The 27,880-nt window shown below is 31.1% G+C and overlaps 1 protein-coding gene across 9 annotated transcripts; it reads left to right on the top strand.

Annotated features, from left to right (window-relative positions):
• The first annotated feature begins 609 nt into the window (after positions 1-609).
• LOC105831120 (antichymotrypsin-2) lies at positions 610-27,862 on the top strand. 9 transcript variants are annotated; one of them, XM_028191865.2, is made up of 9 exons: positions 611-937; positions 1,306-1,478; positions 1,764-1,894; positions 1,981-2,166; positions 24,789-24,999; positions 26,869-27,083; positions 27,176-27,355; positions 27,425-27,560; positions 27,633-27,862. In XM_028191865.2, exons 3-9 carry the CDS (start codon positions 1,817-1,819, stop codon positions 27,788-27,790), a joined length of 1,164 nt encoding a protein of 387 aa, XP_028047666.1. In that variant the 5' UTR covers positions 611-937; positions 1,306-1,478; positions 1,764-1,816; the 3' UTR covers positions 27,791-27,862. The 9 variants fall into 9 exon arrangements, with proteins under 9 accessions (XP_028047668.1, XP_028047666.1, XP_036147838.1 ...); XM_028191866.2 differs by lacking the exon at positions 611-937 and adding an exon at positions 1,003-1,214; XM_028191864.2 differs by lacking the exon at positions 611-937 and adding an exon at positions 1,003-1,225.
• Positions 27,863-27,880: the final 18 nt, after the last annotated feature.

The following is a 27,880-nucleotide window of genomic DNA, read 5'->3' as shown; positions in this document are numbered from 1 at the left end:
TCAAGTAGGAGTGGCCTAGTTTACATCGTGCATTTGATACGCGTATCAAATAGTAAATAACTAGTGAATGTGTTTAATCATTGGCTGATCAGCTTAAATTCACTACTTGATACGCGTATCAAATGCACGATGTAAACTAGGCCAGTATCGTACTAAACTGATACGCGTACCAAGTGATACAAATGTCGATGTAAACGCATAAAACGCATTTTAGAGAGAATTTAGCAATTGAGCATAACCTCAGTGCTAAAATCTAAAAACCGGTGTGAAAATGTCTTAGTAGGAGACATCAACATGAATTAAATTTGTATTATATTTTTCACAGTACATGCTTAGTACATTCGATGTAAACGCGCCCGTACTAAGGCTTTGGTGCGCACCAAACTTAATACGCGTACTAAGGTTTTGACGATGTAAACTAAGCCATTAATGCTCTGTCGATTCACCCCGCGCGGACTCCGGCATATAGGCCTAGTTTACATCGTGCATTTGATACGCGTATCAAATAGTAAATAACTAGTGAATGTGTTTAATCATTGGCTGATCAGCTTAAATTCACTACTTGATACGCGTATCAAATGCACGATGTAAACTAGGCCATAGCAATGGCCCCTCCATTAATACAAGCTCTATGAACGCAGTAGAAAAACGCTAATAAACATATACACATACACTCATTCATACTGACCCATCTACATATATACGACACATACACATACACATATCTACATAACAGTCAGTGTAGTAAAATCAGTGAAAGAGTGAGAGAAGGCAGTATTATATGTGCTGCATACCTTAAATCTGGCACATTAAGCTCTCAAAACAAAACTTTAATCGTTAATATCTCGATTCGCGGGGCAGAGCGACATTTTTTTCTGCCAGATTCTTTCGTTTCGTGCAAAACCGTGTCGAATGAGCCTAAACATCGATTTTAGAGGTGACGACGCTAAACTAGACAATTACCATAATAGGTCTTGTGTACAACATATACACACTGTATATCATGTTCCATTTAACTACAGCAAACTGTTTCAATATGGGTGCTTTCCATTTAGTAACACAAGTGAACACAAGCATTGTTCTATCTTTTTTTATGTTCAATGAGTAACAAAGATAGAATGATACTTGTGTCGAATTGTGTCACTAAATGGAAAGCACCCTATGTTAATCTGTGTTGATTTGTGTCTTCTAAAGCATGGTCTACAATACATAGAGTGAGCGTAGAGTAAGGAGTAAAAGTAACGATTTGCCATATAATTTTCTTTGATTTTATGAAACTAATAGCATTGTTTGGACTGTTCACAGCTATTTCTACGCTCTAATTGGCCGAGCATGAACATAAAAGATGGAGGAAATAAAATTAATTTATTTCGCTTACATCCTTATGCCTACTGTTACTTCTTCATAGAACTTATACTAATGGAAGCAAAATAGTGTATATGCCGAAACTGTGTCCAACATCTGTGCGACAAGGATAGGTAGAACATGACTTAACATGAAATGAGACAGAACTAGTTTTCTGTCTCATTTCATAACTTTTTCTCATAATGCGCATGAGCGGCCGTATTTGTACTAGAACTAATTTTTTGTTTCACTTCTTGGACATACTTTTATGGGTTCTTTTCCTCTTCCATTAGTATAAGTTCTATGTACTTCTTACTCCACACTTACTCCATGTATTATAGAGTATAGACCATGCTTAAAAAGAAAGCAGCCATAACATTAACAATTCATAATTTCATAACCAAATATTTTCTTTGTAGCTTTGTTTGTAATTGTTATTGTTATCAGTACACTAGCAGCGTGTTATCAAGATATGTTATCAAGTAGACAGCAAAATGATATCAAAACTTTATCTACAGCTTGTAACAATTTTATGATTTCATTATACAAGGTATGTTATCTCTATATTTTTTTATGTATAAGCTATTTATATGCATGTGAGGCAAATTCTAATCTATAATTTAAATTTTATTATAGAATTTATCAACCAACATTGATAACATTGGCAACATTGTAATTTCTCCTTTGAGTTTACATATGACATTATCTTTACTGTCCAATGGTGCTGGAGACCATACACTGAATGAAATAAAATCTGTTCTTCATCATGATGACATAATTTCTTTAAATAATGGATTTAATATTCTGGCTCTCTTGTTAAATGTAAGATTGAAAACCATGATATAATTTTTCTTGAATTCCACACCACACACACACACACACACACACACACACACACACACACACACACACACACACACACACACACACATATATCCCTTAAAAGTTAACAATAAGGCATCTAATTTTTTAATAACACTTTACTCTTGTATTCTAGTCGCGACGAGCTAACAAAAGTAAAGCACTATTAAAAAATTAGGTGTTTTATTGGTATCGATATAAAACGTTTCTTATTTAATGTTATTTCGAAATAGGTAAACGGCGAATTAGGTGCTCGTTCAGTTTAGCTACATTGCACTTTAATATGATGGTTATGTATGTTTGTGAATTTTGGACAACTGTTTACTTTATGGAAATGTTTTCTTTAGCTTTTAAAAGCACTTAATTAGAACTTAAATCTGATACATTCGATTTTTCTATATTGCTTGTATTGATTTTTTTACATGAGGACGGCTAGCTTAACATTAAGCCAGTCCACCCTCTTACTATAAATTGAAATTTCTGCCAAACTGTACGAGCACCAAATTTTTTAATAAAGCATCACATTAGCATCTAATTAGCACTTAATTTTTTTATTAGTACATTACTTCTAACCGACCATAATATGTTAAACATATCAATAAGTTGTAAATCGCCTATACGGTCAAAATATCAGATCTTAGTGGTGGATGTGACTTTTCTATTAAATTTAATTTTCTTAGCATTATTTTAAACTGCGCGTCGACAGGATTCGTCAGACTTAAGACAAAGTTAATAAGCTAAATTTCGATGCTTGAGAGCATCTTAAAATCCCCCCCCTTTCCCATCTTCCCTGAAAAACTGTAAATTAATTTATTGCGAAAAATAATACTTCAGCCTGGATCTCGTCATTCCGTGCGAACGTCCTAGCCAATTCGACCACCGAGGCATATGGTATTCTTCGCAATAATCAGTATATCTTAAAGCACGTCCTTTTCAGGCAACGTATAACAATATTAGTACATTACTTCTAACCGACAGTAATATGTTAAACATGCCAATGAGTTGTAAATCGCCTATACGGTCAAATATCAGATCTTAGTGGTGGATATGACTTTTCTATTAAATTTAATTTTTTTAGCATTATTTTAAACTGCGCGTCGACAAGATTCGTCAGACTTAAGACAAAGTTAATAAGCTAAATTTTGATGCTTGAGAGCATCTTAAAATCCCCCCTTTCCCATTTTCCCTGAAAAACTGTAAATTAATTTATTGCGAAAAATAATACCTCAGCCTGGATCTCGTTATTCCGTGCGAACGTCCTAGCCAATTCGACCACCGAGATATATGGTATTCTTCGCAATAATCAGTATATCTTAAAGCACGTCCTTTTCAGGCAACGTATAACAATATTAGTACATTACTTCTAACCGACAGTAATATGTTAAACATGCCAATGAGTTGTAAATTGCCTATACGGTCAAACATCAGATCTTAATGATGGATATGATTTTTCTATTAAATTAAAATTTTCTTAACTTTATTTTAATTGACTCACAAGGCAATGGTCGGAAGTGTCCCTCACTGATTTTAATAAGGACATGTAGAGGATAAAAAGATATTAAATCCATTTTTTAGCGGCGTATCTCGACGTTTAGCGGCTGAAACCACCTCTTCAAAATAACGGATTATTTCGTTTTTGGCAAATATCTTTGAAAATATAAAGTTTATGAAAAAATATTTTATACAATAGTTTTATGGTATTTTATATTCTTTACAATAGTATATTTATTTTGTAAAAAATTCAAATTTACCCTCTTTCCACTTATTTTGCAAAATTTGGACAATTTTGTAAGGACAAAAATTAAAAAACATTAAAAACCAAATATACTTATATATAATAATACATTCCCCCATCCAATTTTTGGGAAAACTAGATAGTAATCTCAATAATGTTATTTTTTTAATTGCGCCTTGTTTAATAACTCTTTTCTGCATATATTTTTATATTAAAACATAAAAACGGATTAATCTTACGAGAAAATCGATTTTTTCGAGTATTTTTGAGAAGCGCATCGTACTGCTTTAGGAAATTGAAGTCCGGGTACTGATCTTTAAATCCTATAAGTATGAAAAGAATCGATGACCCATGACCCGTAAGGTCCCCTTGTTAATTACATAATAACACGCAACGTATTATATGATGTAAAACATACATAACAAAAATACGAGTATGTGTACGGTATTATAAGGAGAATTAAAATAGTGCCATGATGTGTAATGTAAAAATAGAGATGATTTCATCTTTGTACGCGCAAGTGCGCATATACTGTTATTGTATCAATTTAAGCAATAAAATTATATTTAAAAAATAATTATTTCCGAGGAGATGTTTGTACAAAGATCTATAAGTTCAATCAGTGTTAAAAATAGTGCAAAGAAAAATAGTTGTAACTAATGCATACTAATATATATTTTGCATGGTAAATTTATTCGTCTGTGTGCAAAATGTATATAAACTGTAATAACGAAAAGGTGTTTTTTCCACTTTTAGCTCGGTAATATACGCAAGTGTCTTAAATAGTGTATTGTCACAAGTATTGTCCTTTTGTGAACATGTATCTGCTTTATCTTGTATTACTTTCTTGCTCTCTTGTCCTTCTTTGCTTTAATATTATTGAAATTATAAAAGTACCTCAAATTTTTATATATAATGCAACATAGTAATATATGGAAAACGAATGGAGTAAGAATTAAAATGTCAATTATGTACATTCATTAGGATAGATTAGTTCTTTAATCTTAAAGAATTTATTTTAATAATAATAACAGTAATAATAATAAACAAATGTATGTTGTTTAGTTTGCCATCGTCATTTGTTTATGACATTGACATTGCTCGATGGGCTTTTCAAGCACGAGAAGAAAATGCGGCAGGATTCAAAGCTTTAGAGACTTTAGATAAAAAGATTTAAAAAGCACATAGTATTGTGCCTAGAAAGATATCAAAATTTGTTACAAAAAATTCTCTACTATTTAAACCTGATTTAGAAAATAAATACGATACATTTATTACAAATATATAAAATATACTGAGGAACAAACTTAACACAACAAAAATTTATACTAAAATTTTACTTAACTTTAAATAACTTTGCGAAAACTTATTGTATTTGACAGTTTATTTTAAATTTTAAAACTTAAATTTTTTATTTTAAAGACCATTTATCAGATTTTGTCAGATCCCTTTTCCCTTTTCGCCATCTTTTCGAAAGTAAGGACGTGTTTTGTTTTCAAAAATTTTCGTATTTTGACGTGCTTCATAGGGTGCAATAATTTTTTTTGTAAACTTTATATGAATTATCGTAAAATATGAACTTTTCTTTACAAATTAAAAAGAATTGAATTCTATGGTTTTTGACAAAGTTATGACATTAAAATTATCTATGCATTTTAGTCTGTTTATGCCTGTTACCGTCAGCATTAGCATTTTTTGATGCTCACCATAAGAAGGTTGCTAGTCAGATTTTGCACATGCATTGAGATACGCCGCTAAAAAAATATAAGTTTAATATTTTTAATGTTCAACAACATCTTCAAAGCTTCAAAACTCATTAAAATCAGTGAGGGACACTTCTGATCGTTCCCTTGTTGATTGACTGATTTCTACCTTTATACCTAGCTAAAATATACGAAGGTTTCTCATCTGTTCTTATTTCTTTATACAATCTATTATATTTTGTCCACATTATTTTTTTATCTTTATCATGTTTTTGTTTGCCTTTATCTATCTTTTTCAGTTCTATTTCTCGCCTTCTTGTCTTAGCTTATCTATTTCCTGAATATCTTCTAGCTCTAATCTATAGTAATCTTTTATTTTTCCCAGTTTGATCTTTCTTCTTTCCTTTAATTTCTCTCCAAGACTCCAATATTATTTTATTCTTAGTCTTTTTTGTCTTTTCATATTTCATCGCTTTTTTACCGAATTCTATCCTTACTTTATTTGTCTCTTTTAGTGCTATATATTCCGAAATATTAAAATCTAAGCCTAATGTCCAATTTGATATACTTTTTCTTAACTTCTACTTTTTTCTAGTTTTAAATTTCAGCTGCATAGTAAAGTACTTGTTATTAAGCTGTTGAACATTCTCATTCTTTTTTTGAAATTGTTTTCAAATGATCTTTGTCCTATTCTCTATATCTGTGCCATTGCTATCCTTGCTTTTTTAACTTTTTTGTGTTTTCCAGCCTCCGTTTTTTTTTAAATAATACTCTAAATATTTGAATTCTTTAACTTCTTCAATTTTCTTATTTCTCCACATCCAATCCTTTTTGTTTTTTTTCTTCACCTTTTTTAAACATTAAGATTTCCTATATTTAAATTTAGTTTTTTTCTCAAAATACGATTTAATAATTTTATTTATCATTTCTTTCAATTTTTTATTAGGTTCTTTTGTTATTAACACTATGTCATCCGTATAAGTTAATAACTAATTTTTTTTCCCTAGCTATCATAACTATTTTTCTCTTTTCATATGTTCCTCTAAGTCCATTATGTATAATGTGGGCATTCTTGTTTCACTCTTTCCGTTCAAAATTCTTCTGACATCTTTTTATCTATTCTACAATCAATCCCAAAAAGCGATACACTCAAAACGTAAGAAAAATTTAGATTATATTCAAATCTTTGTATTTTTGCGAAAAAATGGTCATAGAAATACAAACTAAAAAGCATTTGAAACCTTAAACTTTCTAGTTTTTTAATCTTTTGATTAAAAGCTTTTAATTTTGCAACATGATCATTTTTTCTTAAGACAAAGCACAAAAGAAAAATGTAAAAAGATTGCATTGAACGTGTTTATGGTTTAAATAATTTTTTTTTTACTTAATCTGATAAAAGATTTTTGTAAATTAAACTCTTCTTTTTAATTTTTTTTTCCTACGACTATTTTTGACTGACAAGGAAATTTAGCGAATCCGAAAATTCTGATTTTAATGAAATTTGGCATAAATGTTGAGGGGGTAAATGAATTTAGAAATTTTTAGTTGGTGCTTATAAACGGTTTAAAGGGTTGAAACCACCCTCCGAAAATTGAGGGTTTTGCTTTTTCTTGATATATCCCGTAAACTAAACAACATATCAAAAAATGGGATAAAGTTCCGAAAAGCGTAAACCTCCAATTGCGCTGAAATTTTAACCAAAGGTCACTCTTGATTAAAGAAGAAAGTCCGTAAAAGGATTTTTGGCGATGAAGCCTTCAAAGTTTTTACAGTTCTCACTAAATATCTCCGAAAATATTGATTTTAGAGAAAAAAGTTTGAAACAAAAAATGAAGCTTATAAAAAGCTCTACAAAAAAAGTTATATACATTTTCTACTCTTTTTTCATATGTTCGTAAATCTATTATTTTGGCTGTTATGAAGAAAAAAAGTATTTTTTTCATTATAATTTTGAAAGTTTTTATTATATATCTCGGAAAAGATTAGCGTAAAAAATAGATATAGAGAATACGTGGTATAGAGAACAAACACACACACATATACAAGAGGATTCCAAGAGGGGTGCAATGAGAATCTCGTTTCACGTGGAAATTTGCAAAGGATTGTGCAGAGAACGCGTGGGCGGGGGAGGAGCCCTTATCCCCTGCACCCCCTCCCAGTATTTTTTCCTAACTCTAACTTACCAATTTTACGTCGCTATTTGGTTAATGTGAAAACATTGGAAACGAACAGCATGAAAAGTCGTAAACCTATGTGGTACTGTACAAACGTGGATGTCGTTTACACTTATTTTCATAAGTACGATACATAATATCAATGTTTTACGTAAAGTCCACGCTTATACAGTACTACATGAGTTTGCGACTTTCCACGCTGTTCGTTTCCAATGTTTTCACATTAACCAAATAGCGACATAAAATTGGTGGGTTAGAGTTAGGAAAAAATACAGAGAGAAGGTGCAGGGGGAGGGGCGGAGCTCCTCTCTCGCCCACGCGTTCTTTGCACAACCTTTTCTATATTTGTCTACATTTGAGCGACTTTAACAATCAAATCGATAATTATTGAATAAGTTAATAAGTAAAAAACTATTAAAAAATTAAATAATTGTAAAATATTATATTTTGTGTTATATGTTAAACTATAGTAATGTTTATATTTTATGTTAAACTATAGAAATATTTCTGTTTTATGTTAAACTGTAAAAAAATTACTTTTTTCAAATTTGCAATTAAATTTTTGTTTACCTTAAATAAATATATATAATCTTTAAATTAAAAAATTTTCGCGTATTTAGTAAAACAGAAATTTTAAAAAATGTTTGACGGGGTCAATTTGACCTCCGCCGAGTTATTTTAGGTCATAACAGCCAAAATAATAGGTTTACGTAAAAAATGTACATAACCTTTTTTGTAGAGCTTTTTATAAGCTTCATTTTTTGTTTCAAACTTTTTTTCTTTAAAATCAATATTTTCAGAGATATTTAGTAAGAACTGTAAAAACTTTGAAGGGGCCTGGGGCAAACGAGGCTTTGTTGCCAAAAATCCTTTTAAGGACTTTCTTTTCTAATCAAGGGTGAGCTTTGGTTAAAATTTCAGCGCGATTGGAGGTTACGCTTTTCAAAACTGTACTTAAAAAATGTTTTATATAAAAGACATCGTAAATACTTCTATTTAACTATGCTGTTTATTTTTTGAAAAAAAAATTTTTTTTAAATTTACCTTTTATACCTTTTCTATGTTGAATTGGATCAAAATTTCAATTTAAGTGAAATTTGGCACAAATGTAGAAGGGGGCAATACACGAATTTAGAAAATTTTAAATGATGCTCAAAAATGATTTAAAGGGTTAAAACCACTTTTCAAAGGTTGACATTTTTGCCTTTTTTCGATATATTTCGTAAACTTAACATATAAAAAATGTTTTATACAAAAGTATTTCAGTATAAATACCTCTGTTTAACTGCGCTGTTCTTTTTTCAAAAAAAATTTAATTAAACTTTTTTATTAAAAAAGTATCAAATAAAATTTTATGTATCTAGCATTTATAAAGTAATTATATTATCGTATACTATGTATTATTTATATTATCTTTGTGTATATTATCTATGTTATAATACTATATATTATATTAACTGCATTTCTGTTTGTATTATTTTTTATGTGACAGTTGCGCAATATTAGAGTGGTAACGTCGTTTTCACACAGTGTTCATTCTGTCTATGTCACATATTTCACATTCATGTTTTATATTCGTCGTGTCATGGTATGCATCGTATATGAAGTAGAAATCTTGTATTAATAAAAGTTTTGTATCTTTATTAATGATGTTACGCGTCATTTTCACATCAGTATCAAGTTACGTCCAACGTGTGCTTGATTATTGTTAAATTGTTTAATTTTTTAATTAAACAAAGCATAATGTTACACATAAATGTTGCAAATGCTCTTAATATATTAATTACTTTATTTCAAATTACACATATTTTCTCAGCGCCTATAAATGGAAGAAAAATACAATTATATGAAGTGATACAGGATATTATAACATATAATGTAGCATTTGTTATACAAACCGATACTGCTTCGGAATTTCAAAATTATTGGGAAGTGGATTTACCTGATATAGAATTTGTAACAGATAAAGAAGAAGAATTTGTAGAAAATGATAATGATAATTATGAACCTGATAATGAGAATAATTGATAATGAGAATAATTGAAAAATTGTAAACCAGAAAACGAAATTTTAAATAGTAACTATAAGAAAAGAAGAACCGTGGAATATTGGAAAAGTGGGAAAAGAGGCCGATACGTAGTATAAGATAGTATAATGATAAATGTTAGATATATAAAAGTCATTTTTATAAAATTTTTTTAAGTAGAAAACTTTAAATTTTTTTTAATAAACAGCGTAATTAAATGGAGGTATTTATACTATACAACTTTTGTATAAAACATTTTTTATATGTTAAGTTTACGAGATGTATCGAAAAAAGGCAAAAATATCTCAACCTTTGAAGAATAACCCTTAAAATGGTTTTAACCCTTTAAACCATTTTTGAGCACAAACTAAAATTTTCTAAATTCATGTATTGCCTCCCTCTACATTTGTGCCAAATTTCACTGAAATTAAAATTTTGATGCAATAAATACTCAACATAGGGAAGGTATAAAAAGTAAATTTTTGAAAAAAATTTTTTTCAATAAATAAACAGCATAGTTAAATAGAAATATTTATGCTGTAAAACTTTTGTATAAAACATTTTTTGATATTTTGTTTAGTTTACGAGATATATCGAGAAAAGGCAAAACTCAATTTTTGAAGAGTGGTTTACACCCTTTAAACCGTTTATAAGCACCAACTAAAAATTTCTAAATTTATGTATATACTCACTTTACATTTATGCCAAGTTTCATTAAAATTAGAATTTTTGGGTTCGCGAGGTTTCCTTGTGAGTTATGAATGATTTAAAAAATGGCATTTTTAATTTAAACGCACGTAAGTTGGTCAAAAATGGTCGCATAGAAATTACGACGACAGATTCGAAAAGCTTAAAACCTCTACTTTAAAATCCTTTATTTGCTTATTCGATAAAAAAATGTTCTGCTGTTTGAAAATCACCTTAAAGCTAACTGTAAAAATTGCATGTTTTTCTTTGTTTTGAAGATTTGGCACTACTTTTAAAATAATCGTGCAGTGTCCAATTGAGCCGTATCTAAGTGTTACGTGTCCAAAAGGAGGTCACCCTTCTAAAAACTGGATAATTTAAAAATATTTTTTACTTAAAGAAAACGAGGACACCTTTAAGGTGTGAAAAGTATTTTTTAATCATTCAGTTTTTAGGAGGGTGACCTTTTTTTGGACACGTAACGATTGGATACGGCTCGATTAAACATGCACGATTGGACACCGCACGATTGGACATTGCACGATTGGACACTGCATTATTGGACACCGCATGATTAAACACCGCATAGTCGTCTAGTGAAAAACATTAATATATTATATGACAGATTATTTAACCTTAGAAACATCTGGCAGAAAAAAGCATTGCTCTGCCAGAAAAAAATGAATTTCAAACTTCTATATACATATTTTTAGGAATATCTCGTTTTGCGTGGAAAGTCGCAAACTCATGTGGTGCAGAGATTGCTTCGCGCACGCGCGCGCGCACACAAACACACACGCAAGGGGGCCTTCGGCCCTTCCTCCCGCATCCACCCCGTCCAAGTCGCTAACCCATGTAAATTGTATTAAAAATCTGCAAACACATGTGAATGAATGTGTGTGTGTGCGTGCGTGCATGTGTGTGTGATGTATGTGTGTGCAAAGCATTCTCTGCACCACATGGGTTTGCGACTGTGCGCATTTGGTCTGTGCGCATTTGTTACTGTGTCCGTTTCGCACTGTGCGCATTTGTTACTGTGTCCGTTTGATCTGTGTCTGTTTGTTACTGTGTTATTTTATTCAGCCTGCTGTGTCCGTTACTGTGCGCATCTAGGACTCGCTTTAAATATAGGCATTTGAAAAATATTACGTTTTTTCTTTTTATTTATAATATTTTAACAATCGCCATCATAATTCTGAGTTTTTTTCTTGTGATTAAAACAAAAAAAAATTAAAATTGATTAAATACATTTGGAAATGTAAGTCAACAAAATTTGTGAATTAGCGTATGTGTGTAGAAATCGAGAGAAAAACATAGTGTGTAGGCAGAGGGTTAATAATGTTCCATATCCTATAAGTTCTACAGCCGCATTTTTTGTCTTTAGTAAATTGTTAATTATGTATATCCGAACAACTTTTGATCATAAAATGATTGTTAAAACTCTATAGTTAACAAACTTGTACCCACAAGAATTATATCATATGAATATTAACGAAGTTATTTAAATAAAAGAAAATGATGATTTATGATTTCCTTCTTTCCTTTAGTTAATGACGCTATTGCAAGTACACTAACACTTTTAAGCTTATACTTAGTGTTTGATCATAAAGAGGATATCCTAAACTACTAACAGATATCGCTCTAAATCCGGTTTTCTAATTCTTAATTATAATTATTACGGCAAAAATTTTACTAGGATGTTCTACATCTTCAATGACTTTTAAGAGATACGTGTATGCGCATATGTGTGTGTATACAATGAGGGAAATGCTCGAACTACACAAGCTATAGCACGGCTCACTGTACCAAGCATTGGCTGTTGGCTGCGGAAGGAGGAGAAATTCGCTGTTGCCTCTGCTTCGCTGCATTGCACCAATGCTTGATACAGTGGACCATTCTATAGCTTGAGCGGCTTGAGTGCTGCCCTCAACGCGTATAATTCTCATTCGTATAATTTGAAAGATTAATATCTCGGTTATTATTGCGGATATCTTAAAACAACGATGAACTCTTTACGTTCACCTTAATCTCTTCTACCTTCTCATGAATTATTGTATAGTACTTTTCGTTTACTCTATATACATTTCGGAACGTAATTAAAAGAACACCTAATTTTTTCAGAAGAAAAATGTAAAGTTTAAATTATGCGAATAACTTTGCGAATAATGGTTATAGAAAAAAAATACTAAAAAGCAAATTAAAGGGCAAAATGTCTACTTTTTGACGGTTATGTCAAAAAAATTTTTTAATAAAAAAATTGGGAAATTTAACCCTCAATCCCTCCCTATGGGTCGTTTTCGTCCTGTTTAAAACTACTATTTCTCGTACAACCGCGATGCTAGCGCCATTAAAGTTACACTAAAAAAACTGGGGGGAAGGGTCTTCAGTGCAAAAGGCCAACCCGGTCCTTTTGTTCTACTCCAAACGCCAGCCAGATAAAATTTAAATAGGACGTTTTTGACCCATAGGGAGGGATTATGTAAGTAAAAATAACTTTTTTGAAAAAAAAATTTTGTTTGTAAATTAAGTATTTTGGGACACGTACATGCATTTTAGAACATAATTATGTATATATTTCAAGTTGAACATCTACAATGGAAATTAGAAATCCAGAATATTTTGAGCAGATCAATAAAATTCAGTTTTTGGCAAATATTGGGAAGATTGGACATTAACTAATAAATTTAAAAAAGATGTTTTTACTGTTTATACAAAAATGATAAAAAGACCAATCAATGTTGTGCTCGATGCAACAAACCCGTTTGCGATTATCATCGTTTAAATTGCTGTCGCGACTGTTTTTAAACTGTTCTTTTTCTATTTTTATAACAAAATTTTGTATTTTTACTATGTATTAAATAATTTGTTAAAACTTTAAGCAGAAAAAATAATTGTAGACTTATTGATGTTTCCCTATTTTGCAACACTATTCATCCTAAAAAAATAGCAATTTTTATACGCTGAAATTGGATATCTGCTTTTATTCTACGTTGATCAGACATTTTTTTTCGTAAAGAGAAACTTTTTTTCTTCCAGAAACTGGTTAAAAAAATTTTTTTTTTATTTTTACCATTGCTATATATTTTTTTATAAATTAATTTTTTTATTAATTTTTCTTATTGTTTATTAAAAAATACATATTAAGTTTAGGAGGGGGATAATATAATAGTAGTTTCTTAAAGAGAAATGTTTAAAGTGTATACATGATTTTTTTCAGATTTTTTAAACCATTATTTATATGGTTATAAGAGCGAGGACGAAAACGACCCATAGGGACCCTAAGAGCAAAAAGTCGACTTTATCGAAACTTGACTTGGCCTGAAGTCGACTTTTTTAAGGACGAAAGTCGACTTTTAGTCGGCAAATGACCCAAAAAACGTCGACTAAAAGTCGACTTCCCGTCATAACGAAAAGTTGACTTTCCGTCAACTTTAAACGTCAGATTTCAGTCACTTTCTATGCAGGGAATCTATTCTGGGTGCGTTCCACTTAAAGCTCGCAACGACCGTGGAATCATTTCATCCTTGTTGGTTATCAAATATTAAACAAGGATAAGCAACGCTCATGAGCGTTGCGGGCGTTAAGTGGAACGCACCCTCTGTACTGCCTACCGACAATTTTCGGTGTCGTTGCACAGATATTTTATATGGCAAAAAGCCTGCACAACAACGCCGATAGTTGTCAGTAGCCGGTACAGAATAGGGTCTCAGATCGAAAACACGGAAATTATGGATGGAAGTATATTTTTAAGGTTATGAGTAGATGTTTAACTCGTTTTGTCAAATAAGGAAAAGTTTTCGGGATAATTCCCAAAACATGAAAGAAATAAACGTAATTTGCTGCTTTATTATCGTGATTCTGAACCTCCTGTTTCAAACAAATCATTATGGTGGTGATATTCTTATTCCTAAGTCATCTGCGATTTATGATAACTCAATAAATAATTTGGCAGATGTTTCGTTTTTCGATGCATTAGTAACTACGCCGATCTTCTTTTCTTATCGGCCCAAGCACGAAATTTTTTATGTCTAATGAATGACGCAGAATGAGCAATAGCACTGATAACACACAGGATATATGCGCTTCCCGAACGCAGCCCTAGTCGTGACTTTTCCTCAACTTCTAGAAGTCGACATTTAGTTGACTTACTGTCAACTTCTAGAAGTCGACATTTAGTCGACTTCCTGTCAACTGTGCTCTTAGGGGAGGGATAAAAGGTGCCAAAAAACACGGGAGGGATTAAGGGTTAAAAATTATTTATTTGTGTTTGTTTATGCGAAGATGAATTTTTTGTAAATGAAACCAATTGGTCTCGTAAGCTTAATTCTTAAGCATTAATTTCGTTTTTTTGCGACTCTACGATTTTTTTACTAAATGCTATTTTTAAATTCGAAGGCTTATATCTCGGCAATTAATCATCATACAGTAACAAAAAAGCAAATTGAAGGACAAACACTTAACTTTAACAATAAATTTTTAGTCTAAAAGAAATACTGATTTTTATTAATTTTTTATTTTCTTATGCCATAAAAGTATAAAAAGAATTTATGTATAGACAAGGGAACGTGGAACAGATGAAATTCAGATAGCGCAACTTGGGGTGACATCACATGCGGCGTAACTTGTATAATATGTAACTTGCGTCAACCAATCACATCATTATAAGGCATTTTAAAGACGTCTTTTACGTACCCTATGACGATGTGATAGCATCCTTAAAGTTAACACATTATTTTTTACAATTTATTTTGGTTTTTTATTTCGTCATTTTGGCGTCAAAATATTGCACTTTAAATATGAAAACGTAATTTTATTGTAGATTAATTTTCCAGTAACAAAAATAAAGATTAAAATTTTTCGGATATATGGGATATTATTGATAAAAAAACTGCAATCTTGTGATTCGAAAATTCGCGCACAGAAAAATGATTACCGATCATCGGTATCAGCGTTACTCGATGTGCACCGCGGGAAGATTGTTCGATCATATTTTGTTTATCATGTGGCCCTGGAAAGGGCCGAATTTAGATATATTGCATGAAGATGTTAAATAACTTTGAGGGTGTCCGTTAAATAATGGTTGAAATAATATACTTGGCTACACTTCTTTGAGACGAAGTTATTTGCTTTATTTTAATAAGATCTCAGCAAACGTGACTATAGCCGTATAGCGGGACGATCATATTTCTGATCTGTCGTGCACGCCTCAATACCAAAAGCGAGAAGAAGCTCAAACTAAGCGCTGCAATACGGTGGGACTTACGGTCCGCGTTCTAGTGACATTAGCTAACCAACGGCGATTTGAACGCGAATATTGAAACTATTCTGCAGAATTAATAATGTTGAATAAAGAATTGTAATATAATAAACAAATTTAAAGACTAAATAAAGTGACACTTAACAGTGTTTATTTTTATGTGTGCGCGCATCCTGCGTGTGCACATGTGTATGTACGTGTTTGTGTATTTGTATGTGCCTGTCTGTCAGTATCTGTCTGTGCCTGCTTGTCTGTCTGTTTTGTCCGTCCGTCTGTCTAGCTTTCTCTTTCTCCCTCCTCTTCTTTTCCCTTCCCTTCTCTCTCTCCTTCTTCCTCTCTTTGAGGGAGCGCTTGAGGGGACCCAGAGCGCTGAATAAATGACGCTTTTTCTTTCTGATGGAGATGGACATATTGAGGACTGCTCCGTAAATGCAGTGCATTTAAATTGATCAAGGAATGATAGAAAATTATAAAAGGGTCTTGTGGCTAAAAAGGCAATAAAAAGTCAGGTCGTGACATGTAAGTCATGTGTTAAATTTTTTTCCATCCAGGATGTACAAATAAACACAAGGTGTACGATAGAAACCGACAATATGTGTCATGTCCTGGCCCATTTGAGAAGTTTAGGGTACAGAGTGAAAAAAGACACCAATACCGACGGGAAGCGGAAGAGAAAGGCTAGGTTTTACAAAATCGACAGGAAACAGCGGAAGCAGAGCGATAGATGTGAATGGATTCGAGGACATGGAAAATTGATTGGTTAGTAAGAACTATGAGAGAAATGAAAGATGAAATGACATGCAAAAGAGAAATAAAAATGCTGATTAAGGAAATAGTGCCAGAGAAAATAAAATCTATTAAACAAGAAATGGAAGACTTGTGAAAAGTGATACGAGGAGGAATGTATGCATCAACGGAAGATATGCATAACAGTTACAATGGCTGTTAAGAAAAAGAAGGAAAATATCATAATCATCATATATCATAATCATCAAGCCGCAGATTCAGCAGGAAAGTGAGACTACTAAAAAATAATAAAAAAAATAAAGTAAATATTAAGAATATGCCATTGGGGATAAAGGTACGAAAAGGAAGAGAAAGAACAGTAATTTTGGGCTGTGGACCGAAGAAGAAATGGATAAATTAAAAGATGTAGTGCAGTTCAAGCTAGGTGATAATTATAATGTTACAGAATCATTACAAGAAAAGCCGAAAATAAAAATTGTCAATATTAGCAAAGAAGAAATAAAATTGGATGGTGATGTACTAATAGATACAATCAAAAAACAGAATATTATGGGCGAATCTTGTATAAGTAAGGGAAATGCGCCGGTTGTGGGCTCGCTCTAGTTGTGGGCACCCCTACGTAAATTTGGACAGCAAGCATACGCTACTGATCTGAGTACTGAAAAACGTGTATGTTGACGGTACGCAGTTTTCGTGTTGATACCGAAACGAATACACGCATTTGCGTAGTAGCTGTGAGCATAATAAAAATTATTTGCAATAAATAAACAGAAAAGTGATTTTCTACTCTTTTCGAAGTGCGATAAATCGGTGAATTCTTTCAAAAAGGTAAGTGTTTCATTGTGTTTGCAGTGTTGTTATTGTATTTTGTGATTTCATTTCATATTCAACCAAAATTTTTGCACCACATAATTTGTTAGTCTTTTGGAAAAATAACTGCCATTTCCGGTTATGAGCACCTTCATGTAACCGGTTATGGACACCCTTGTTTTTTTTTCATTTAATGCATGTGTTTGGTTGAGAAACTGCGTAATATCGTTCTTTATGTTGACGTAACGTATTTTATCACTATTTTTATGCATTTTACGCATTTTTAGCCACGTCAATCCCGGAAAAATCATTTGATTAAAAAAAAGGGTTTTAATGCGCTGTTGCAAGCCATTAAGTATTGCTTAGCGGACAATAAACCTGTCAAAGGGACTGCTAAAGAATATGGCATTCCTCAGAGCAGTCTGCAACACGCTATGTGAAGAAAGTGGCAGCCCAATTTGACAACATTTCATCCGTGGAAGATGGTGTTTTGTTGGAATTCGTCTGGACCTACTGCCACGGAAATCGACCGCCGCAAACTTCATTAAATGCAATGAATGCAATCGGTGCATTTAAAGTGCGCTGATATACTTGCCAGCTACTTCACATGCAAGCATTGTGCTTCTGATTTCGAAGATGAAGAAAGCGATGAGTAATGTGAAAACGTGTCATCTTTTTTTGTTTTTTTTTTTGCCAGTGAGGCTTCTAAAATAAATAAATTTTTATTTTCCCTTTATTTGGGGTGGTTTTCCTTCATATTTTTCCATTTTTAGCGGATTTTTCAAGGGTGCCTACAACCGGGTACAAATTTTTTTTGTCCAAAAATTGTCACTAAATTTTTGATAAAATTTTTCTAGTTGAAGAAATTAATTTAGTTCCTTCACTGACAGTTAGCTAAGGCCTCTAGCTTTCCACTGGTACACTAATGTCTGCATAATATGCATTTAGTCAAAAGTTATGAGCTAAAAACAAAACGGTGCCCACAACCGACGCACTTTCCTTACAGTAAAGAAAATCTCGAAAAAAAAATAGATGACAGTTAGTCTAAAAGTAAGAGAAAAAAAGGTGGATTTATAATTAAAGTAAATGAAGTAACACATAAATTGATGTTAAAAAAAAAAGTTGAATATAGGTTGGAGGGGTCTAGTACACTTGACCGACAGCATACTTGACCGACAGTATCACTTAATCGACAATTACATGACCGACAAGTACATTTAACCGACACGATTATTTGACCGACAGTTCACTTAATCGACACCACTTGGCCGACACACTTGCTCTGAGTGAGTCCCAGATGCGCACAGTAACAAACAGACACAGTAACAAATGAACACAGACCACATGCGCACGGACCAAATGCGCACAGTCGCAAACCCATGTGGTGCAAAGAATGCTTTGCACACACACACACACACACACACACTGGGGGGGGCTTTGTTTCCCTCCCGCACTCTCCTGTCGGTAGGGGTGCCCTGAGAAGTCGCAACCCATGTAGTAAGTCTGTTGGTTACTGTGTCCGTTTGGTCTGTGCGCGTTTGGTCTGTGCGCATTTGGTCCGTGCGCATTTGATCCGTGCGCATTTGTACTGTATCCGTTTGATCTGTGTCCGTTTGTTACTGTGCGCATCTGGGACTCAGTCAGAGCAAGTGTGTCGGCCAAGTGGTGTCGGTTAAGTGTACTTGTCGGTCATGTAATTGTCGATTAAGTGATACTGTCGGTCAAGTGTACTGTCGGCCAAACGCTGTCGGTCAAATGAACTGTTGGTCAAATAATCGTGTCGGTTAGGTGTACTTGTCGGTCATGTAATTGTCGATTAAGAGATACTGTTGGTCAAGTGTGCTGTCGACCAAGTGGGGTCGGACAAGTGATTGTCGGTCAAATGAATGCGACCCGGCTTAGAAAATGTCCTGTGTTTAATCACTTCATAAAAAGATGTTTCAAGTGCTAGGAATTCTATCACAGTGCACAAAACTGTACGAGACGAAACTTGTCATAAATGTGCAGGAAAGCATGCAGCAAGTGAATGTAGAGAGAAGCAAAACAAATTTATAAATTGTATGTTTAAAATAAAAACATATACTAATTTTAAAATAAAGAACATGATGGTCTGAAAATGTCTGAAATGTCCGACATATAAGGTTAGAGGAGAAGAGAGGTAGATAGGAAGTTGAAAAGAAATAGCAACCACAGAAAGAAGAGGAACAAATAATATATACAAATGCGCAAAGTTTAATGGCACATAAGGAAGTAGATACAGCATCAGATTACGAAGAAATCAAATCCTGCAGTCATAGCATTGTCGGAGTCTAAACTAGTTGAAATTGACTTTTATCTAAAAAGTAATAATATTACAACGGAACATCAGTTAAGCTTCAGAAAAAATTATTTGTGTAAAACATCAATTTAAGCAGTTATAGATAAATGGAAATTTATTATTAGTGAGAGAAATAGTAGAAGTTATTTTTGTAAATCTTAAGCGGGCATTCGAGACAATTAATAAAGAGAGGTTATTAGAGAAATTATATTAATACGGTATTACAAGAATAGTTTTGGTTTAGGTCGTACTTAAAAGATAGAACGCAGCAAGTTCAGTTTAATGATGGATGGTTTAAGATACTGACTACGGAATACGGGATGCCACAGGATTTAGTTATAATATATATATTATTGTTTATAATATATATAAATGATATTGTTAATGTTTGCTCGGAGGTGTGTAGTATAAAAATGTTTGCAGATGATACCTTAATATATGTAACAGGTAAGAGTAGTGCGGATATAGAGAGAAAATTAAATATTGCATTTAACGTAATGGAAGAATGGATGAATAATAACAAATTGAAGATAAATGCGGGGAAAACGAAATATTTGTTAGTTGGGAGTATAAGAAAAGAGTTAAGAGGTAATACTATTGTGAAATGCTTGGATGGAAATGAGTTTGAGTGCGTACAAATAATGCAGTATCTAGGCGTGATTATTAACCCTCTGACTGCACACTGGGTTAGCCCCACCCAGGCTGATTTTCAAACGTGCGCCATTTTATAACGAGCAGTAGTGGGGAGATGGAACATGGGGGAGAAAGAAGTTAGGTGTCCCTTTTATCTCATGCGTGCTTGATCCGGTCATTATTCGCTTAGTACTTGCAGCAGCGTGAATGGAAGTTCGATTCTGGGTGTGATACACCCAGTGTGCAGCAAACGTTACAAAATTGTGAAGAGCAGAAATTTGAAATGTAAGTAAAAGTAATTGCATTCAACTATAAATTACTTTTTTTAAATAAACCAAGTAAAGAACATTAGTAAAGTATATTTTCGTGTATGACAAATTAATTTTTGTACACAGAAAAAAAATTACTCTTAACTTGAAACTTATGTATTTAAATTAACGCGATTCATGTTTCATATGTAAGCAACAATATATAATTTTCTTAGAAAAATTTGAAAATGTTGAATTTCAAAATATAATCTTATTTCAATACTATAAGTATTATTTCAAAAATATGATATAATTGTTTTGATAATTTTAGTCTAAAAAAATTATAATCTTTGATTTAAACATGTAGTATCTTTATCCGATATTTTTTCTTTTGCATTCAAGAAAATTATTCTTAAGTAACAAGAATATTATTTTCTTGGTTAAACTATATAAAATTTTGAAATAAATCTTCGTTCAAATAAATCTTTTTGATTTAACAGAAATATTCCCTTTTTCTGTGTATGTTTCTAGAGAAGTGAATACACGGAAGAGTGGATAGTTGAACTTCCATTTTTTTATATTTGAGTTAAATAAACAATAAATAATAAAGAAAACAATAATTGTTGTCGTTTTATTCACAAATATTTTGATGATTTCGATTTTACGGTATTAACCGTCAGATCGAAAAATAGTGAATATTCATATCTTAAAAAAAATACTTTTTGGTACAAATCAAAAAATTGATAATAGATTCTTAAAATATAACTTCAGCTTTCCAATTACCATATTTGGAAGTATTTTTTCTTTTTTTTCTACAAAATGCAGCCGTTTAAAAATAAACAGTTTTTTATGCAAAATTTTTTTGTTTGTCTATTAAATATATTTCTTTCCAGTTTATACATACGACTTTCTAACCTATTTTATCACAATTCTGAGAAATTTTTCTTAGGATTAAAAAAAATGGATTGAAATTCGTCGATTTTCGCCCAAAATACAAATCGTCAAAGTTTCCCGGGTGTCGTACACCCATGTGTGCAGTGAACGTAACTTTTTGATAGTGTGCAGTTAGAGGGTTAATGATAGACTTAGATTTAACGGTTACTGTGATTACATGCTAAAAAAAATAGGAAAAAAAATAAGTTTTCTAAATAGAATAGGAAATTGTATATTGGCTTATACTAGATATACTATATATAAAACAAACATAGCACTTTACTTTGAGTATTGTGCGACGCTGCTAATTGATATAGAAGATACACAGCTAAATAGACTATGGGAGTCATATTACAACGTGACAGATGTACCAAATTTAAATGTATGCGCTATAATTCATGACCATAAGACAAAGGTTGTACTATTATGTGCATATTTATTTTTAAGATCCTAATTAATATGATGCCGAAGCAATTATGTAATAGACTTAGAATAGTAGGGGAGAAACGCGAAAGACAAACTAGGCAAGCGGAGGACATTACAATTGAATTTCGCAAAACAAAAGGCGCACAAAAAATCTTTTCTAAGGTATGTTAATATATAACGCATTACTACCTGAAATAAAACATTGTGGTCGTTTAGAAATGTTTAAACGAATGTTAAAAGAGTTTGTCATAAATAATGTAGCATAATATTGTATATAAATGTATTAAAAATAGCTGAGAAAGCTAATAAAAAATCAATCAATCCTCCCCTTTTCCCTTCTCTCTCCCCCCCCTTCTCTCCCACTCACTCCTTTAATTTGTTTTTTTTTTGTAACTTTACGATGATTGGTTACCAAGATATGAACCTTTGAATTTGAAAACATTTTTTTAAATGTCAATAACTTGGTAAAACAATCGTAGAGGATCGTATAAAAAACGAAATTAAAGCTTAGAAATTGAACTTTAAGACCAATTGATTTTATTTACAAAAAAAATGTTTGTCTGTGCAGTTAAACAAATTTTTTAATTTTCCATTTTTTTAACTCAAATTTTTTTTAATTTAAGAAATTTTAAATTTGACATAACCTTCGAAAAGTAAACATTTTGTTTTTTAACTTGCTTTTTGGTATTTTTTTTATGACCATTATTCGCAAAGGGCAGTTCGAACTTTACGCATTTCTTCTGTAAAAACTTTGTGTTCTCTTATTTTTGTTTTACAGTGTGTATACATATATGTATATATGCGTATACAAGGTGATTTTTAATAGATGACGGTTTTCTAGAGGTATTTCAAAAGTTAAAGCTTTGAAAAACGTTAGATCTAGTGGGAAAATTGCTAAATTGGCATCACTGAGCGTAACCCCGACAAATTTTGAAGTGCGCGCCGTTTAAACGGAGAGGAGTAGGAAAACCGAATGCGGAAGAGAAAAAACTTTGAGATTCCAAACATTAGTCCATCGCTTGGTGGAGCCACTGTGTCCTCAGGAGCTGAAGAGCAAGCATTAAAATTCTTCTTTCAGGTATTTTTTACCCAGTTGGTAAGAAACATCACAAAACTGCATGAGGTAAAATCAAATTTTGCTGATGATTAATTTAAGTGTTTTTTAATGCCTTTGACCCTCCCGCACTCACCCCGTCGATAGGGATGCCTTAAACAGAAGGGTATAGAAATGTACGGTGTACAACTTTGCGGTATACAAAATTCCTGTGTCCAAATAAACCGTGTCCATTTGAATTATGTATATTAGTTTGTGTCCATTTGCAACGTGTTCATCTGCACTGTGTCCAATTGTACTATGTCCAAGTGAGCCACTCGCGTTATTTGTTACTTTAACCTATTAAAAGTCCCATGACGAAACAAGTCGCGATGTCGAAAAACTGTTAACGAGGATAAATTAAAAAATTTTAATTTTTTGAAAAATATGAACATACCATTACAAAGAATATAAAATGCCATAAAACTTTTGTATAAAACATTTTTTTATAAACTTTGTATTTTCAAACATATTTGTCAAAAATAAAAAAATGAGTTATTTTCGCGGGATGGTTCCAACTGCTAAACGTCGAAATATACAGCTAAAAAAATATGGGTCTAATATTTTTTGTTCTACAAAATATCCAAAGCTTGTTAAAATCGGTGAGGGACACTTCTTTCGGTTCTTTTGTAAGTCACTCAGTAATATGAATATTTTATACTCAAATAGTAACGTCATTACTTACAAGGGAACCTCGCGAACCCGTAAATTCTGATTTTAATGAAACTTGGCATAAATGTAGAGGGGGTAAATACATGAATTCAGAAATTTGTAGTTGGTGCCCAAAAACGGTTTGAAGGGGTGAAACCACCCTTCAAATTTGAGATATTTTTGTAGTTTTTCGATATATCTCGTAAACTAAACAATATATTTAAAAATGTTTCATACAAAAGTTTTACAGCATAAATACAATGTTGAAGTTAGCAAATTAGCAAATTATAGTTTTGTTATTGACTTCTGTAGTCGACTCGTGAAAACATTTGCTGCGTATAAAAGTTTTAGACTTTGTACGTATAAAATAAGCATGAGGCGCACTTGGCATTTTAGCAAAGAACAATACTGTGCTTTTAGAATAAGCCTAGGAACTTTAGAAAAAAGTTTTCCGTGTTTAAGAGGATCCTATCTGTTTTATCGACAAAATTGTACAATTTGTTCCAATGTACAACTTTTTATTGCATTTACAGAATTAAAAATCCTCCACAATTAATTCTGGAAAAGGATTTCTAAATCTATAAAAGAAATACATACAAAATTTTGTTAATGACATACCCAAATGACTCTATATTATCGACCTTGATTAAGTTTGACGAGCAGTTTAGCATCGCCTTAAGGCTATTAGATTTTTTAAATCCTTTATATGAATAAGGTTCTTTAGATTTAAGGTTATTTTTATTTAACTTCCATTAAATATGAATAAAATTACCTGTTTTAATATAACAACTTATTTTATATAAATATATATGTTTCTAACAAAATACTATAATCTTTTTAAACAAAACCAATTTTTTTACATTTATTTTTGTGGTGACCATATTACTCTCCCTATTTTTTTTCGACTCATTATGCAGTATCGTTACATTCTTATAAATAATATATAATATAATAAATAATTTTATAACTTTTAATTGAAAATCTAATGAGCAACACTTTGATGAATATAATCGTAAAATTTCAACTCAAAACATTGATTATTAACAAAGTTGTTAAATAAAATATAAATGGGTGATCATATTACCACCTTCTCCTCTATATATGTATTATATGTATATGTATATATGTGTTTTTTTTATACAGGACATGGAAGACATAGAATTGCATATAACAAATAAAATATATATTCAGAATGGATTTGATTTAATGGCTGAATTTTTAACATTGTGTACAAATGTATTTCAATCTACAATTTCAAGGTTGGACTTCAAAGATAATGGATTTGCTGTAGAAACGATTAATTCATGGGTCAAAAAAGCAACAAATAACAAAATTATTCATATAGTATCCTCTGGTATTTTTTTTCTATAATTACTAATGTTTAATGTAGATTAAAAATTAATATAAAAAATATACAAATCCTAAATAAATATTTATATTGCACAATATTAATGTCCTGAAAAAAAACGGTGATATTTTTAATTAACTTATTTTTAAAAGTATGTTTGCGAGCGATTTTATCACTTTTTATTTGTTATATTTATATTTTTTCTAACATTATTGACTTATCATTATGTTTAATTAATCTAAACTCATGTGTGTGTTTTATGGACCGACTATTAAAATTTGCTTATTTCTTCGAAATTATTAAGCTTTTTATCTCTTTGGTTTACGTTTCCTCCTATAAGTGACTCAACCTTGCATTAGTCACAGCAAAAGTGATCTCTCATCACATGCAGAAGCTATATTGTGTTTAGAATATATAACTATGGTTTGCTATGTTTTAACAGTTTAAAATAATTAGCTTTTATTACTTATGTTTCTCATATTTTTAATTTTTAAACTTTATTAAAAATTAAATTTATACACAAAGAAAGATGATATTTTTTAGTTTATTTTAGAAATAGATATTTTGTAACAAAATGAAAGTTGAAAATTTTTAAAGATTAATTATAAGACAAAAGATATCTGAAAAACTAATATTGACTCTTATTTGCTTAAAAAATCACAATTTATTATATTTAAAAGAAATTAACACAATATATTGAGTTTAAAGCACTATATTTTGGAATTTTAAAATTTAGCGTATTGAATCTATGTATGATTAAAAAACTCTAAATTTAGGAAGGTTAATTACCAACATTATTTTTAAATATGACATTGAAAATTGTCTGATGAAGGCCGAAACATGCATTATATAGTCAAATAATGTCAATATTGTTATTTTTAGTATTAAAATCTTGCTCATAGCCTATGTTTTATATTCATTTTTAATCTATTTGTGCCCTTACTTTTTGTTTATTATTATGTTTAAAGTGGTTCTTTAATGACTTTCTAGTCAGACGCAACGCATTAGAAATTTGTACAAACGTCCCAAATATAAGAGAATTACGAACGAAAATTCTGTAAATGAATTTAGATGATATTTTCATTTTCCAGCGACCTTCTACGTTTATATTATAAATATTAAAACTATTCGATATTTTGTATTAGTATGACTGGCAATGCTGCCCGTCTGCGCGAGTCATGTGCGCGTTGACAATTGCCGTTGTCAGCTAACGTTCGATGAATAATCTATTAAAATATGAAATATTATCAAACTGTTGTAGAATAAGAATTGTTATTAATTATTTGCAATAAAAATTGTAAAATGACTGAACGACGTGACTTCTGGTTGATTTTATGTTATTACTTATATACATATATGTACATTAAAAATTTAATTAATCAGTTTTCTCTCATTTCCATTTACATTATGATATATACGAATCATTTGAATTTCGCCGTGTTATCAAGCTATCGGCATGGCTTCTGTAACCTATACATCTTTGATTTTATTATTAAATATCTTTTTGCAATGTTTGGCATGGTACAATTATAAACGAATCATTAGGAAGTTGATAATTTCTGTTTCCATTATCTAATTTGTGAGGGAGAAATCCAGTTTTTGTGAAAATAAATAGTATCATTTCCGGTAACAAATGCAAATCTGTAATAGCTATATAAAAATTTCATTTTTTTTTTTATTTTTACTTGCGTATTTAATCAGCAACCTGATCTGAAAAAAAATTTATCAAGAAAATTTATCTCATATCCATGAACAGTCTTCGTAAGTTTCAGTCAATTCTCCAGTTTTTTTATTTATGAAAGAACCACCTTAAGGTAGATTACTTATGTTATTATACAAAACATTTTAGTAATTAAATTATTTTGATTATTATAGATGATATCGATGAGGATACAAAAATTATGTTAATAAATGCTATTTACTTTAAGAGTAATTGGTTACGCAAGTTTGATAAGATGTATACAGTAAAGCGCATATTTCACGTTTCTAAAACGGAAACAAATCTTGTTCCGACAATGTTTCAAAAATCAAAATTCTCTTATGGTAAAATACCAACTTGGCATACGACATTTATTGAAATTCCATATTTGGTAAGTAATTACTTATGAAGAAGAATCTTGTAAAAAATAAAATTGATTTGGAGAACATTTTTCTCCATTTGCATTTCTTTCTTGATTTGCAGAATCAGAACATTATAATGATAATATTATTACCAGATAGAGAAATAGAATTACAGGTTTTAGAAAATAATTTTAACTGGGAAACATTGGTAAATGCACCTAGATTTACCGACGAGATTGCATTATATCTACCTAAATTTAAGTTTGAAATTACCATAAATTTGGAAAATGTTTTGCGTAAGGTAGGCAATTGGAGAAATACTTTTTTTAAAATAATTAAAACATGGATAAATATAAAGAAATACTTATAGGTCGGATTAAATACAATGTTTCAAGATAATGCGGATTTTACACGTCTTTCAAGCACTCCTTTAAAAGTAAGCTGTGCATTACAAAAAATTTTTATAGAAATTAATGAAGAAGGTTCGGAAGCTGCTGCTGCAACAGGTAATTTATCATCTGTAAATAATAAAACATTAAATTTTACAAATGAATACAATAAGGAATTATTAACTACAGTTGTAGGAATGAGATTGAAAAGGATGGCAATTTTACCGATGGAATTTGTGGTAGATCGTCCCTTTTTGTTTGTAATTGAACATAAACCAAGCAGAATACCACTATTTCTGGGATGTGTAAGAAAAATAGAATTTTTTCAAGACAAAGATGAATTATAAATATTTTTTTATTTTGGAAATTTTACCACATTATGTATTTGTAAAACAATATATATTTATATGTATTTAAAACAAGTAATTCACAATTTT

This window comes from Monomorium pharaonis, chromosome 1, assembly GCF_013373865.1.
Source record: "Monomorium pharaonis isolate MP-MQ-018 chromosome 1, ASM1337386v2, whole genome shotgun sequence".
NCBI lineage: Eukaryota > Metazoa > Arthropoda > Insecta > Hymenoptera > Formicidae > Monomorium > Monomorium pharaonis.
Note: the sequence above shows the minus strand (reverse complement) of the source record. Positions and strands in the feature narration are given on the sequence as shown.

Coding starts and splice junctions, on each gene's coding strand:
- LOC105831120 (XM_012671029.3), top strand. CDS start 913: ATGAGCCTAAACATCGATTTTAGAG. Junction 2,167..24,788: donor TTCTGGCTCTCTTGTTAAAT/GTAAGATTGAAA, acceptor TTTTTTATACAG/GACATGGAAGACATAGAATT. Junction 25,000..26,868: donor TATTCATATAGTATCCTCTG/GTATTTTTTTTC, acceptor TGATTATTATAG/ATGATATCGATGAGGATACA.